This window comes from Mustela lutreola, chromosome 1, assembly GCF_030435805.1.
Source record: "Mustela lutreola isolate mMusLut2 chromosome 1, mMusLut2.pri, whole genome shotgun sequence".
NCBI classification, from domain to species: domain Eukaryota; kingdom Metazoa; phylum Chordata; class Mammalia; order Carnivora; family Mustelidae; genus Mustela; species Mustela lutreola.
The window spans coordinates 157138187-157153999 of NC_081290.1; the positions used below are offsets into that span (position 1 = coordinate 157138187).

General features: G+C 41.2%; 1 protein-coding gene across 1 annotated transcript in view; it reads right to left on the reverse strand.

Annotated features, from left to right (window-relative positions):
• Positions 1–2122: 2122 nt before the first annotated feature.
• The window catches only part of GALNTL6 (polypeptide N-acetylgalactosaminyltransferase like 6), a 1244627-nt gene continuing 1230936 nt past the window's right edge, over positions 2123–15813 (reverse strand). Inside the window, exon 13 of the mRNA XM_059177707.1 lies at positions 2123–3391. Within this exon, the coding sequence (XP_059033690.1) occupies positions 3224–3391 (168 nt within the window). The 3' untranslated portion in view covers positions 2123–3223. The remainder of the gene's footprint in view (positions 3392–15813) is intronic.

Genomic DNA, 15813 nt, shown 5'->3' on the forward strand with positions numbered 1-15813 from the left:
ATATGTTATGCATCTCTTTATAAAGTTCTATATTACCAACTCACAAAATAATTCTGTAACTAACACTATTCACTGAGGTCTCTTACAGTATGAATGCATTTAAAAAGTCCTGTGTCATGATCCCAGGGTCCTGGGATGGAGCCCCACGTCTGGCACTCTGCCCAGCGGGGAGCCTGCTTCCTCCTCTCTCTGCCTGCCTCTCTGCTTACTTGTCATCTCTGTCTGTCAAATAAATAAATAAATAAATAAATCTTTAAAAAGTCCTGTGATCATAGTAATATTTTTAGCTCAATATCAGTAGACATAGAAGTTAATCTATTGTCATTACCATGACATTAATTCTGCTAGGAACTAAGTCTAAATCCCATCATTAGTTCACAATTGTTTTTCAGCATAACCTTTCCTCAGTACATACATAAGGGTATTAAAAAATGATGTGCTAACTTCTGGCAAAACTGTTTCTTATTATGGAGAAGCAGCGATTCCTGAGGCCAGATTAACTTTATGCTCTTTTCCTCTCATTCTGATCAAAAAGGGTAAGTCGGGACGGTACTGTTTAATGTCTGAATCATATTATTTCCAGGGAAGATAATCTTCTTGATAATCGTTCACTTCCTCTTTGCCAAACAAATACACGAACATATGTAATTTTCTATTTTTCGCAATAGTAATGGTGGTTTTTTAAGTAAGTGGAGTCCCAACCTTCAGTGGGACTGGGAATGCCTCCTGAGTCGCGCTTATTGGCAGTGCTCTGTGCTTCTGCTAAGAAGTCGATTCTCTGGGCTTCATTTTAGTCTGTTTGGATGTTCCCCATTTGCACACACTTAATTGCTTGACAGTTTGAAGTTTTAATGTTGGTTTTAACATCTCAGTCTCTTAATTTTTTAATTTTAAGTTTTTACATTATATCCTTTTGCTCAAAGGTACCTAAGGTATAAGGTACTCTTATACCTTAGATATAAGAGATGAGCCCTTCTGAGATCGGGAAACCAGTAACTTCATGCGGTCTTCAGGTTTTCTCGGAAAACAGTGCCAAACCGGTTATGGCTAGATTCCCATGATTCGAGCTTGCTGACATATTGCAAATCTGGGCTTTCCAGGTTGCAGAAACCAGAGGTGGCTTTCAGGTGGAACTGTAAATAGCAGTCAACTGTTTAATGACATAATGTGAATTTTTACAGGTTTCTCTAATTCTACAACCAGATAGCTTTCTGAGCACTTGAGATAAATCTTCACTCACTTTCTGGAATTGTTCAACACATAGGTTAATTTCGCACTATTGGTTTTCTCTACTCTGCATCTCTCACGCTTCAAGATCTCTTGACCTACACACACAAAAAATCTCTGTGACTGTCATTGTGAAAAGAGTAGCTCTTCAAAAAGTGCTTGAAAAATCAGGAAAGATAACAGAATAACTCTTCCCCAACTATTAGCAGGGTGGTTTAACTGGGCATTGTGGTTCAATTTTAAGGGAGAGGAGAACAAAATCATCTTTGATTTTGAGACGTCCTTACAAGAAGACGTTTCATATATTAAAGTTTCTGAACATGAATGCTACTCTCAGAAGCATCCCCGGGGAGGCACAATATTCTCATCTCGTGACTGAAAATTTCAAGTTACACCTGAGTCAGAACCAGAAACACTTTGGGTAACAGAGCGAGCAAGAGGAGATGTGCTGCTCAGAAGGGCCATCTGCCTCACCAGCAATCAGGACCCCCTATTTCGTCTTTTGTTATTCATTTGGAAAAACAAAAGGATTGCATTCTAAGAGTCTTCCCAGTTCTAATATCCAATGCTTCTCTATCCAGGACAACAGATACATGCTGATTAACAGAAAAACAAAGCTAAACGGGAACAACAAAATCAAAATAAAACCTTTTTCTATCTGAAAAACCTTGAAAAATGTATAACACACATAGCCCTTTCGTGTAAAGACCCATCCAGATTCCTGTATATTCTTCTCCCATCCTTGTAATTATTGAAAATTTTAAAAAAAAGTCTTTTAAGGATTACATGTTCCATTTAGTTTTATAATCATTCCTCTCGTCACCCCTAAAGTATTGTCTCATTAACAGAAAATGATGTCAGAAGCAGTTTATTAATGGAAATTCTTTCTGTGAGCTTCCAAGTAAAACAAAAACATCATTAATATCAGCAATATAAAACAAACAAATTTAAAAACCCCGAAGCCAAACAAATGAAACCACGTGTCTGTCCCCAGCACCGATCACACAGGATTGAAGCCAACCAAACCGTTTTCGCACATCACTTGGAGTGTAGATTTATTTGGATTTCAGGATCTCCTAAACAAATTACATCAACCTCACTCCATTTCCTTCCTTAATAAAAAGTATGACTGGACGAACATCAGACTTTTAAAATTCTAAAAGTAATAGAAAAGTAAAAATCGATTTCCTAGGGAAATCCCTCTCCTCGACCTTAAATGGTGTTGCTGCTTCTGTGAAATCTTTCTCTTTGGAGTAACTTGGTAGCATAGTTTTTGTTTCATGTTTGAACTGGATTCATCCAAGGGCACTGAATTAGAACTTCAGCTGATGTACGGAGCACGAGCCTTGATGAACGAGAAGTTACCTCTGATCTAAAAGGAAATGGGAATGAGAGAATGCAAACACTGGAGGTTTGTTGCAGTATGTAACTTGAGTTGTGACATCACAGGAGAACAGAACGGTATGAGCACTCTAAAATCATCTGCAGCACTTTTAAGGGTTAAACCTGCTTAACCCGTTCTTAGTCAGAGAATGGCACCAGAGAGGACAGCTCACCCCTTAAGTGTGGCTAGTTCTAAACCTGTGGTTTTCTCGGGTTTGTTGGAGCAGTCATGCACTCTATTTTCGCCCCCCTCCCACCCAGTTAATAGGATCCATTCATAGCTACTCACTACTGCAGGATTTGACCTGAGAAATGCTAGGATTTATTAACTCAGCAGTTGTTTGGAAAAGTCCTTAAATAATCTTTGCCCTTGGCCAGCAAGGGCACTGCTAGTCTCAAGTTCTCAGACGCAGCTGGTGAGGTTCTCGGCCAAGTTCTTCAGAGGCAGGAATTTCTGCAGGACAACCTACTTTGACGTGGCATTTACAAATCTTGAAACCAGGCTTCCTGGATCTAGGAAATGTTATTCCTGACTCCTTCGACCCAGATGCTGGCTGAAATTCAGTTTTTATAATCTGTAGGTAATCGCTCATTCTTCCCTCCTTCCTTTTTCCTAGGAGCTGGCGTGGTGGTTAAATTGTTCTAAAACAGTCATATTAATATGTTCAAAAATCCACTGCTGAGTCTCAGAGAGAGGGTCACATCTGGCCATGAAAATCTTCTTCTCTGCGGGGTTGCAGTCCATGCAGCTGTTGCTCACAGAATGGAATAATGTTCTGTCCTGGAGGGATCAGAAAGAAAAGAAAGGCCTGACGTAATATATGAGCGGTTAGAACCCAAAATACACAGAGGAAGTAAAATGTCCCTGTGTATATTTCAGTATATACCCAGGGTGTGAAAAGGAGACCATCTCCCAAATCAAACAATAGCAGTTTGATAACCACGTGGAGAACAGGGTCCCAGGGCCTGCAGGCTGATGTGGAGACTCCAAGCAGGCTCAACTGGGAACAGAGAATTCATTCCTTCACGGCTGTTTTAAAAAAGCAATCCATGCACTTCCTACTCTGTAGTAAGCATTTTGCTACATGCTTGGGTTTTAAAGATACTACCGGTATGGAAGGTTGCTGACCAACTAGCTAATAATGTAGCTATCTGGGGAGAGGCACATTTACAAAGATGGTAATTCTGTCCCTAGCAAACAGCAACAGGTGGGTCCGCATGCAACACACACACACACACACACACACACACACACACACAGGAACCCACCCATGCCTTTCACAGCCTGGACTGACTGTCATTCACTGAGTCTGACCCGACTAGATTAGAAGAAGAGGAGTTTCCCTTCCCTTGTATGGAGCCTCTAATGGGACAAAGAAGTACAAGAAGAAACAGGTGCTCAGTTGCTCTCTTCAGAACTTATAGGGACAGAGATTGCTGGTGCACAGGCCCTATCTCCATGTACAAACTCAAATTTCTTAGCTCTGAAGCTTTGGCATCTCCTCCAATCTCCCTTATGGCCATTACAGCTCTTCTGTGGTGCAACTCTCATTGTTTCCCATAAAAGGGAGGAGGCAGCATTCACTTAAAAAAAAAAAAAGGGTACCTAAGTATGCAGTAAAACAAACAGCTCTGTGAGAGAAAGGTACTATCAGGGCACAAAGCTTACATGGAGGTGACAGAGCTCACTATCTGAATAGGCTTGAACACACCCCTTTTTTTTTTTTTTTTTTTTTTTAAAGGAATCTCTATGTCCAGCATGGGTTTCAAACTCATGCCCCCGGGATCAAAAGTAAGACACTCTTCCAACTGAGCCAACCAGGGGCCCCAACGCACACCTCTTCTTACTATTTAAGTAGAGAAAAGGAAGTTCATGTAAAGAGAAAAAAAAAAATCTTTCCTTAACTGGTAACAAAGCCTTTGTTTCTTACAGCGGCTATGCAAAAAAAAATTGCCAAGAACACGTGAAAAGCGTTCTCAAATCAATTTTTGAATTTCGGGGCCAAATACTGTTTTTTAGGAAACGTTCAGAGGTTCTGATTATTTTCTTTAACTGAAGAATACTTGACTCACAATGCTTTTACAATGACAGAGTTTCTCAGGCAGCCAGTGTAAATATTTCTGGGTTGTTCTGGATGTTAGGACTCCATCAACCAATATTTAATGTCCTTTTAAGATCCGGATGTTTGCACAGTTACGCAGTGGGTGAAGGAAGAATAAGGAAGGAGAAAGGCAGTGCCTGCAATTTAGTGCTTGTCTCTGTTTAATGTAAACAGATAGCTCTGCCTCATACAAAGGCTCACTTTTCTCTTTTGTTTTCTTAAATTTCCGGGGCTGATTGCGGATTTTCCTTTCTTTCCTCAAAGAAGTGTCCTTCCTCTTTTCTTCACCTGGGGCTTCGAGACCTTGGCTGCTGTTCAACCCCAGGGGAAGCTCTGAGGAACTCCCTCTGGGTGCGGCCAGCAGAGTCCAGAAGAGAGGCTAGCCTACTCCGCCCCTCACCCCATGCACCCTTTCCTCTCAGGTGAAACTCCCACATAGAGACCCCTCCTCACAGCCATGCCGGTCCTCTGGGCTGCGGTCTCTTTTGTGCCCACCCTCTTGCTTCCCAGCATCATCTTTCATGCTTAGTCCTCTGCCCCTAACTTATACCCATTTAGCTACAAGGTATATTTAAATCAGCTTTTCAAAGAGCCTTCCTAAGCTATTTGATTCCTGAAAATTCTATGTGACCTACTAAATGCTAATTCACTTTGTTCCACCTACGTCTCCTTCTTTTTTTCCCTTACTTCTCTGTATTTCCTTCTATTCTTTCCCTTTGTCAGTCGCTCAAGTGGGGACCTTGTATGCTCGCAGTTTCTCCCCCAAAGCACATATTTCTATGAAAGCTAAAAAAAAAAGAGAGAGAGAGAGAGAGAGAGAGAGAGAGAGAGAGAGAGAGAAGAAAGGAGTAGAACGTGTTTCTGTTCTCTTCCCTTCGTGAGCTTGTACGGGTGCAAAAGCCAAACCGGATTTTCTGAACATTATCTGCTGAGCTATAAGGTGATCGTATTTCCCCCAGCCCCAAGTTGGGACACAGGCTCTGACAAATACAGGTGTATGCAAGAGGACAAGGACAGGATATGCAAATTCATCACCGCCCTGAAAAATCCAGAATATGTTTTCTGTTATTGTACTTGGTACTCTCAAAGAAGCTGAAAGTTAAATTCCCTTAATCTGTCGACGGCTGAGAAGCTCCACCAGTAAAATGAGAGGGTGGGTAAGATTAATCTGTAAGGCCTCTCCTGGCCATAAAATTGAACGAACCTTTTATTCCAAAGTTCACTGCTGACTGACAGAGACAAATGACGGGGCATCCAACTAGAGACTACTGACAATACTCAGATTGACAGATTGATCATTCTTTGGTTATAGACTGAGCTCTGTTCACCCTTGCCCTTGCGGGTGTCCACCAGGTCCTACAGGTGAAGCTTCTGGAGGCCCTGTCAGCCTCCCCAGAGCATGCATTCTCCACTTTTGACCTTGGGGGCCACGTACATTGCTATCTTTGTAACTTTCTACTCAGCTAAGCTTTTGGATTACTAAGTGTCTTTACTGATGGCTTTCCTGGCTGGAATTAAGTCAGTGGACCGAGCAATCATTTGTCAGTACGGTCTCTCATTCTAAGACAGCCCTTTGTTCCCCTGCCCTCCATCTTATGACAAGAGTTGGCTATAACGGAATCGAATACAGGTCTCCCCCGCTTTGGAATAGGCTTCTGGGAGCTTTGGCAAGCCTGCTGTTCCGTAACCGTCCCCCTTAAAGGGGCCATTTGACTGGACTGTTCCCTGTTCAGTCCTGAGAGGAAAGCAGAGCATGTGCCCTGGTTGTTCACAGCATGATACGGCAAACTGTACCTCTCTTGTCTCCTCTCCCACCTTCCCTGCCTGCTTCCTTCCTTGTCATTCCTGTTTTGGTTTTGCCTCAGAAAATGAGAAATTTTTTTTTTTTAAAGATTTATTTATGTATTTATTTGACAGAGAGAAATCACAAGTAGACAGAGAGGCAGCCAGAGAGAGAGAGAGAGGGAAGCAGGCTCCCTGCTGAGCAGAGAGCCCAATGCAGGACTCGATCCCTGGACCCTGAGATCATGACCTGAGCTGAAGGCAGCGGCTTAATCCACTGAGCCACCCAGGCGCCCCAGAAAATGAGAAATTCTTGAGCGGGAAATGGAAAAGTTCAGATCCAGGGTTGGAGAACTGCCCTTCCTAATCCAATCAGGTCAGACTGAATGCCCAGTTCTGGCCAGTCCAGGCTGTTAAAGGCATGGGTGGGACTTTTCAGGGACCTCATTGAAAGGGACCCCTTCCTGAAACCAGCCAGCGATTTGATTGGCATCTCTGTGACACTCGTCGCCCGACACTAAATTCGATTAGATTCCATACTTCTCCAGCGTCTGAGCTTTGAAGGCCTGGGTATGTTTGTAGAAAGCATTCCACACCGTGTGCAAGGTAATAAAAGAACAAACCACCGAGATGCAAAGACAATACAGTAAGTGTGTGAGTTCACAATGTGTAGAAAGAGGACTCTGAGAATAGAACTGGCACACGGTGGGAGAGAGGGCCGCCTGTGCTGGGTCAGAGGCTGGGGTTTTGTTCTGCACAGGCTTTGGATCAAATTCCAGTCATATCATGTCCTTGCTGTGTGACCTTGGGCAGTATTTAATTCTCTGAACTCCAACTTCTTCATCCGTAAAATATAGATAATAATGATCCTGCACGAGTTTGGTGTGAGGATGAAATGAGTTTTAATACATGTAAAATCGCTGGCACAATGTCCTACATATAATAAGTACTTCCGCTCTGTATCTTCCCTTAATTTATTTTTAGTCAGGGAGCATCCCCAATTCTAAAAATCAGAACGTACAAACCATCTGGTCCGAGACCAGCTATTCAAGACCAAATTGCATTCTCTGAAATCCTGGCAAAATAGAATGTGCAAAAATTAGTTCCTGCCTCAGCCCGTCATCCAAATTGACATACTTCCATTTTAAGCAAAAGGATTTACGGAACAAAGGTGATATATGGCTCGGGAATTAGTTCTTTCATGTAATTATGATCAGAGTTTATATATGATTCGTATGTTTCAGTCCTTTGCCTGAAATACAACACTTTCAGGTCAGAATTCAATACATATTTATTGAATGCCTTTTATTTTCTGGTATGTATTAGAAGAACAGGCTAGAAAGATGAGCTGAGATGCATCTCCTGACCCAGGAAGAGGGGGACACCAAGAGGTAAACAAGAAATGTATGAAATAAAAAAGTGTCAATGAGACTGTGAATGAGGAAGAGTAAAATGTGTGAGGGTATTTCAGATGCGAGAGGAACATGGGGAAAGAAAGATGTGATTGCTCGTGTATTTATGCATTTGATTTATTCAGCAAAAATTTATTTGGGACTCACTATTTATTAGGCACTGTTTTAGGTAGATAGGATATTTCAGTGAACTTCACAGGACAATCCCCGCTCCTGCCCCACCCTCCTGGAACTTTCATGCTAGAGGCAGGGTAGGGGTGAGGCAGTGGGGCACAGACAATGGGCATAATAGGTTATGCAAATTTTAAGATTTTTATTTATTTATTTGACAGACAGAGATCACAAGTAGGCAGAGAGGCAGGCAGAGACAGAGAGAATGGGAAGCAGGCTCCCCGCTGAGCAGAGAGCCCGATGTAGGGCTCGATGAAGGGCTCGATCTCAGGAACCTGGGATCGTGACCTGAGCCGAAGGCAGAGGCTTTAACCCACTGAGCCACCCAGGCGCCCCAGGTTATGCAAACTTAAATAGGGCAGCAAGGGTGCACCTCATGAGAAGGTGACAAGGGTAGTCTTGAAGAAGGTAAAGGAATTGGCCATGCCAATATCTGGGGAAGAGAGTTCCAGACAGACCGGCTGGTGCAAAAAGCATTAAGCAGGAACACCCCCTGAGGGGTTAGAGAGTTAGAGGAATGGCAGGGGGACTGGGTAGGGGAGAGAGTGGGAAGAGATATGTCAGAGGTAATGGGGAGCTAGCTCATGTGCTGGGGACCAGCAAGTCATTTGGTGCGACTGGATCACAACGAGCAAGATGTGATAGCCAAGACATATCGTTCAGGGACTGGGGTACATTGCTAATTTTTTTTTTTTTTTTTTTTTTAGAAAATTTTCCTGCGTTTGGGAGGTGGCCACTGAAAGATTTAAAAAAGGGCGTCACAGAATCCATATTTTGGGTGGAGGTTGCTAGTGGCAGAGAGGAGGATGGAGTGGGGGTGGGGAGGCATTGGACTCTGGCCAAGAGCATAGAGCGAGGCCACTGCAACCAAACAGACTGAAGCTGGCAAAAGCAAAACCCAAAGCCGGAGGTTAGGGGGCTGAGTTGGGGGTGGCCCGAGAAGTGATCGGAGAGCTAGCTGTTTGAGAAGTCAGTGTAGAGAACATTCTGATGAATGGCACGTGGGGATTAACGTGGGGGAAGAAGGGAAGGAAAAGCAGGCTTGAGGCAGGAAATGCAGAGAGAGGAACAGGATGAGGCAGCGGGGGGGGGGGGGGGGGGGAGGATCGTGATTTCTGTTTCCGGTGTAAGGAGTTGGGGGTAGGGATGAACCATTCAGGTGCAGATGCCCAGTAAGCAGTTGGATATAGGTTGACTGGAGGATAGGTCTTGTGTGCATAGTGGGGGGAACGGAGTTACTCCCTTCCACTGATATTCATTTCTGGGTAACATATATTGAAAGAGAACACTGTTGTGAGAGAGTTCCTTCCTGTCCAATGCCATTGATGTCTAATACGGGTATTTCTAGTTTTGTTTTGTTGTTTTGTTTTGTTTTTCCCCCTTTCTCTTTTAATGCAGGGCTCAAACTCACAACCCTGGGATCAAGACCTGAGCTGAGACCAAGAGTCAGGTGCTTCACCGACTGAGCCACCAAGGTGCCCCAAATTATTGCTAGTTTTTAATCCCAGGTTTATTCCTGACAATAATCTCTGATGGTCTCTTCATTTGTCAGTGAGTTAGGTGTCCCCGCTGCAGAAGGAATGGAGTGGAGTGGGGAAAAGTGGGACGAGATAAGATTTAGAATATCTGCCTTCCCATCTCAGTGTTGTGGAGAACAAGGTTGGTCTGTGAATGTCCTTTGTGTTCTAGAAGAAAGACAAATTAGGTAGTTTTTTTCCTGCCTATTTTTACTGTTGGCATCTGGGAGAATGCAAATAATACCTTGATAGGCATAACAGGGACAAAGCAGTCTTACTGTCTCTCCTTTTCCATTTTCTCTTTGACAGGTAGAATTCCTCACAGGAGGAGAAAATTGGTCTTCTTGCATCAGTGGCTAATTTGGCCAATCAGAAATAATGTTTCTTAATGTCCTGATAGAGTCCCTTGGTGTGTGCGCTGAGACGGTGTCAGTCACAGCAGCCCTTCAACCGTGACTCCTTGCTCTCTTGGTTGGCTTTTCTGAGTTACAGTCAAGTGATGTACATGAGTGTATTCTTAATTCTCCTGATAGTAGCCAGAATTATTAAAACATCTAATCTGATTATATCCCTGCTCTTCAAACCATTCAAAGTCTTCCTGGTCCCTTAGCTAAATTCTCAGCATGGCCAGCAAGGTCTTGCATGGTCCTCTCCCTGGCTAGATGTCTGGTCTTAGAGTTGATCATTTTCTACACACTCACACCTTCCAACTGGCTTGTCTCTGTTTTTCCAAGAAAACCAAAATCTTGCCTACCTCAGGGCCTTTGCACAAGCTGATACTTTATCTGGGGTCTTTTTCTCTGTTACTTCCTTCAGTTACCTAATTCCTACTCATTTTTAGATCTCCATTTAGATATTATCTTGTCAGAGAAGTCTTGCCTACTTCTCTTACTGGGTAGAGCCCAGTGTTTTGTGTTCTCATATTATCCTGCAACTTAATTTATTTAATTATTTTTGTCTGCCTCCCCACTAGACTGAAAACTCTAAGAGTAGAGAAAACACATCTGCTCCATAGCTTGTTTCCATCTGTCCATAACTCTTTATCTCCCTGAAGTAAACCTTTTGGGAGTCATATGAACATAATAATAATAGCTTCTATTTATTGAGTATGAGTCTCTGTGTCTGGCAGTGCTAAGTATTCTATGTAGATTTTTCCATTTTATCCACGTAAACCACATAAGCAATCTGAAGGGATAGTGAATGTTGACAAATAAGAAGCTGGGTTCATTAGTTTATTTATTCAATAAATATTAATTAAGCACCAATTATATGCCAACCAGTGTTTTAGGTGCCAAATGAAAGAAAAAAAGAAAGCGGAGAAAAACCTCTGTTCTTGTGGAATTTACAGTTTAATACCTAGCTATAGCTAAGTAACTAAAATGGTACAAAAATGTACAACATAGAAATACAACTAATTAGCCCATCTTTTCCTATACGTAAACTTTCTTGAAGAGCTAAGATCAAATCGGAAGATAGTTTGTTGAACACATAGTCTGCAATAATTAACGGTAACTGAACTCTGAAGTGCTGTATACTAGGTAAATTTAAGTTTTATTTAAGCATTACAACAATCCTCTAAGATAGATACCATTATTATTCTCACTTTATGAATGAGGAAACCAAAGTGCTTAGTAAGGAACTTTTTCAAGATCCCAGAGCCAGGAACCAGATGGGAGCCAGAATGCCAACCTTCGATCTCACAGGACCCAGAGCCTCTACTCTTGACCTCTAAGTTATGCTTTATAGTCCTTCTTGGCTGAACCAATCAGCCATCCTATTCCACTGCTACCCCTGCTCATTAGCAACTATTAATTTAAATGTAAATATTAACTGAAATTGTTTACAGTTCTTACTACCAAGATTCTTTTCTGTTAGTCTAAATCTTGGCAGGTGTTTATTTCAGGAAGCCTTTACCCTTGCGTTAGAGCCTGGGATAGCCCACGATGGAGGCTTTCTTGTTCTGAGTGACCAGGGAATGGCAGTTAGACTTGTTAGGATAGTCTGAATAGGTAGTAATATTCCTAAGTTACTCAGAAACAACAAAAGTTAAAAGGTCGTGACAATTAAGTGAGACATACAAATAAAAACAGGATGGGAAGCTAACACTATGGAAAAGGTAGTGTTGGGGCGCCTGGGTGGCTCAGTGGGTTAAAGCCTCTGCCTTCGGCTCAGGTCATGATCCCAGGGTCCTGGGATCGAGCCCCTGCTCAGCAGTGAGCCTCCTTCCCCCTCTCACTCTCTGCCTGCCTCTCTGCCTACTTGTGATCTCTGTCTCTCAAAGAAATAAATAAAATCTTTAAAAAAAAAAAAGAAAAAGAAAAGGTAGTGTCATTGCTCTACTGAATGTATTTCCCTCTTGGGTATTGACCTCCTTCTTGGTTGACTCTTTCATTTGAAATGAAGATCAAAACTTCTTAGGGTACAAGGACTTAAGTCTCCTATTACAAATGAGAGTAGGATTAGACATTGTGCATATTATTGTCAGCAAGGTAATTGAAAAGCTCCTCTTTGCTCTCTTTTGGGAGAGCTGGAGAAATGTGGGCTAGAGGAAATAACTACTAGGTAAATTTGTATCTGGTTGAATAACTTCATCCAAATGATGCTTGTTAATGGATCAGTGTCATCTCTGTTATATGACAGAGAACTCAGTTCTTGGCCTTGTGCCCTGGGGTCCACAACTTAGATGAAGGCCTGAAGGCAGGCAGATCCAATTCTTGCATGGAACAAAACTCATCTGATGGCCAGTAAGTTAGATCAAAGAGTCAAAACCCAGGCTGACGTAAACCTGGTGACATGAAATGTAATAGAAGCAAATGGAGAGCTACACAGTATAAAAGATGAATTATACAGGTAGAAGACCGTGGAGATGTACTTGTGAAGCAAAATGAGAAAAAGACTTGAGTTTTTATACTGAAAATTCATTAAAAAGCAAAGCATGTAAAGTTAAGATAGAAAATCAATCAACTCAATCATAACAAAGAATACTAGAAACAGATCTTACTTCCTTTGATCAGAACACACCTAGAATATTGTGTTCTGTTCTGGGTAACATGACACTTTCTAGAACTATTTGGAGTATGTTAAGAGTGAGTGTCCAGGAAGTTGAGGTAGGTGCAAATTAAGTCATGAAGAATAGTGACAGAAAATTGGACCATTTAACCAGAAAGAAAGAGCAAAGATAGGGCAAGCATTGTTCAAATATTTGGGATCTGTATTCAGTGAAATGGATTAAATTTTATCTGTGTGGTCTCAAAGGCAGGGAAGAACTTTCTAATACTTGGGACTGTCCAGAAATGAATGGGCTGAACTGGGATACTGTGACTGCCTAAGTATGACTACGAGTCCAGGATTTTGTAGGGGGCTTTGTATATCATAACCCAAGTTGAAATACATGCCTTTTGATTCAGCTCTTTTTATGTACTTTTCTCAGTTTTGTTCCTAAATCAATAACTAACCAGAACACGTTAAAAATAAGAATCTTGTGGCCTTCCATCTGGCATCTTTGTGGACCAGCAGGATTTAACGAGCTGGGAGGGCAAAGCCCTGGCATATATCACAAGTCACAATAAATAGTCGAATGTAGGCACATGCCAAGAATTCTGCCCACTCACTTTTTAAATTAATGTGACTGTTGTAATGTTATCAATTTAGCCTGAAAGGAAACTTCTTATCTGTATTTCCTGTTTGATGTTATTTTTAAGCCCTTTCTTGTAGCAGTTAAACTACAAGAACACCCCAGGGAGCAACTAAGAATAGTAATTTAAACCTTTCACTTTTGGTCTTTGGCGAGGCTGTGTATGTGGTTCTGAGAGCCGCCCACCCCCCTAAAAAAGTGCTAAGTCTTTTTTTTCTCTTTCTTTCTAACTGAAGCATAGTTAATGCGCAATTTATATTGGTTTCAGGTTACAACATAGTGATTCAACAACTCTATACCTTAGTTTATTAGGATACCGTTGACTGTTTTCCCTATATTGTCCCCCTGGCTTAGTCATTCCATCATGGGAAATCTTATTTCTATTTCTATTTCTATTTCTAATCTAAATCTATTCACTTCCTTTCACCCACTTTGCCCATCCCTCACCCCCTCCTCTCTGGTAATCATCAGTTTCTTCTCTGTATTTATGGGTCTGTGTCTGCTTTTTGGGGGGTTGTTGTTCCTTTGTTTTTAGATTCCACATATAAGTGAAATCACATGGTATTTGTCTTTCACTGGCTGGCTTATTTCACTTAGCAGTATACCCTCCAGGCCCATGTCTGTTGTTGCAAATGGCAAGATCGCATCCTTTTTTATAGCCAAGTAATATTCCATTACATATTAGGTCAGCTATATATGACATCTTTTTTATTCACTCATCTATTAATGGACATTTGGGTTGCTTCCATGAGATATGTTAATTTTATCCAGCACAAACTTGGGGTTCATGAAGGAGAAGATCATATCAATAACTGAACCCAGTAGCTCTTTTTTTTTTTTGAAGATTTTATTTATTTATTTGACAGAGAGAGACCCAGAGAGAGAGGGAACACAGAGCAGAGGGAGTGGGAAAAGGAGAAGCAGGCTCCCCGCTGAGCAGGGAGCCTGATATGGGGCTCGATCCAGGACCCTGGGATCATGACCTGTGCTGAAGGCAGATGCTTAACAATCAAGCCACCCAAACCCAGTAGTTCTTTAAGCCATTTAGAAATTTATTTAGGATCGTCTATATATTAGACATTAAAAAGGCCATACAGAAATAAAAGAAAAAGTTCCTGCCCTCAGGTAGTTAATATCTATAAAAAGAGACTAACTATGTAGAACATAATGTTCCTCATACAAAAGAAAAAACAAAATGGTACCAGAATACAAATAGGGGGGCAAAGTCCAACTAAAGAAGGAGGAAGGAGTCTGGTAAAGAAAGTAGGTAAACATTGGACCTAGAAAAGGGATTCTTCATCTGGCTGCCCATGAGAATGTTTTAGGAACCTTCAAAAAATACCAGTACCCAGGGCTCACCTTCTAGAGAGCCCCAGTCAGGCTCACCTTATGTCAATAGCATACCGCCTTAAATGGACCTTTACAAAGTCCTGGAAACTGTTGCTTTTATAATGTTTGATATTTGTTCTTTCCCTTGGTCACATTTTCTTGGCTATTCTTGGCTCTTTCCTTTCCCTATACATTTCAGGATCAGTTGATCAGTTTCCATAAATACACTTTCTGGGGTTTGGACTAATTTTGCATTAAATGTATATACCTTTTTGAGAACTATTAACCTCGCAATATTGAGTCTTATCCTTGAACATGATGGATCCCTAAGCTTTTAATTCTGCTTAGGGATGTTCTGTAGCTTTCTGTGTAAAGGTCTTTCCCCTCTGTGGTGATGTGGATTTTCACCTCTGCTGTGAGTTATTTTGCTGTTCATGGTGATCAATTTCATTTTCTATTTTTTGGTTGCTGGTATATAGACATTTGTTTTTCTTATATTTGCCATGTATCCAGGACTAGTCTTATTACTTTTAATAGGGTGAATGCATAATCTTTTGGATTGTCTATATAATATTTCATCTGTAAATTGACTATTTCATTTGTTCCTTTCCAATTCTCATAGCTTTTAATTTCTTACGCTTGCCTGATTACTCTGGGTAGGTGGCCCTGTACTATATAAAACAGAAGTGATGATAGGAAACATTATATGTTATTCCTATTCCCTGGAGGAAATTTTTCAATTTCTGTTGCTATCTCCATGTGGCAGGAAAAAATGTCTTTTTAATAAATGGTGATTGATCAATTGGATATAAATATGAAAAAGGAATCAACCCCATATTACAGTGCATGCATAAAATATTTCATGGAATTCTATACCAAAAGAGAGGATTACACAATAAATCTTCCAAAGAAGACTATCTTCATGACTTTGGTATGGAGCAAAGATCTCCTAAAGAGAACACAAAAGACACTAATCATAAAGAATAGCTCTTCCTTAAGATATTCTGTAGAGAAAAAAGGAAAGACGTCAACTAGAATAAGATACTTACAATATGTATGTTTAACAAAGCACTTGTATGTATGTATGTATCTATCTATCCAAAAATCTGTAAGGAAAAACTAGACAACACATGTTAAAAAATGGTCAAAAGACTTACTAGGTCCTTCCCAAAGAAGATATCCAAAACAGCTAGCAAGCATGTGCTGTCACACTATAGCCACAAAATGAAAAGAGGAAAAGAAAAAGAAACAATGCC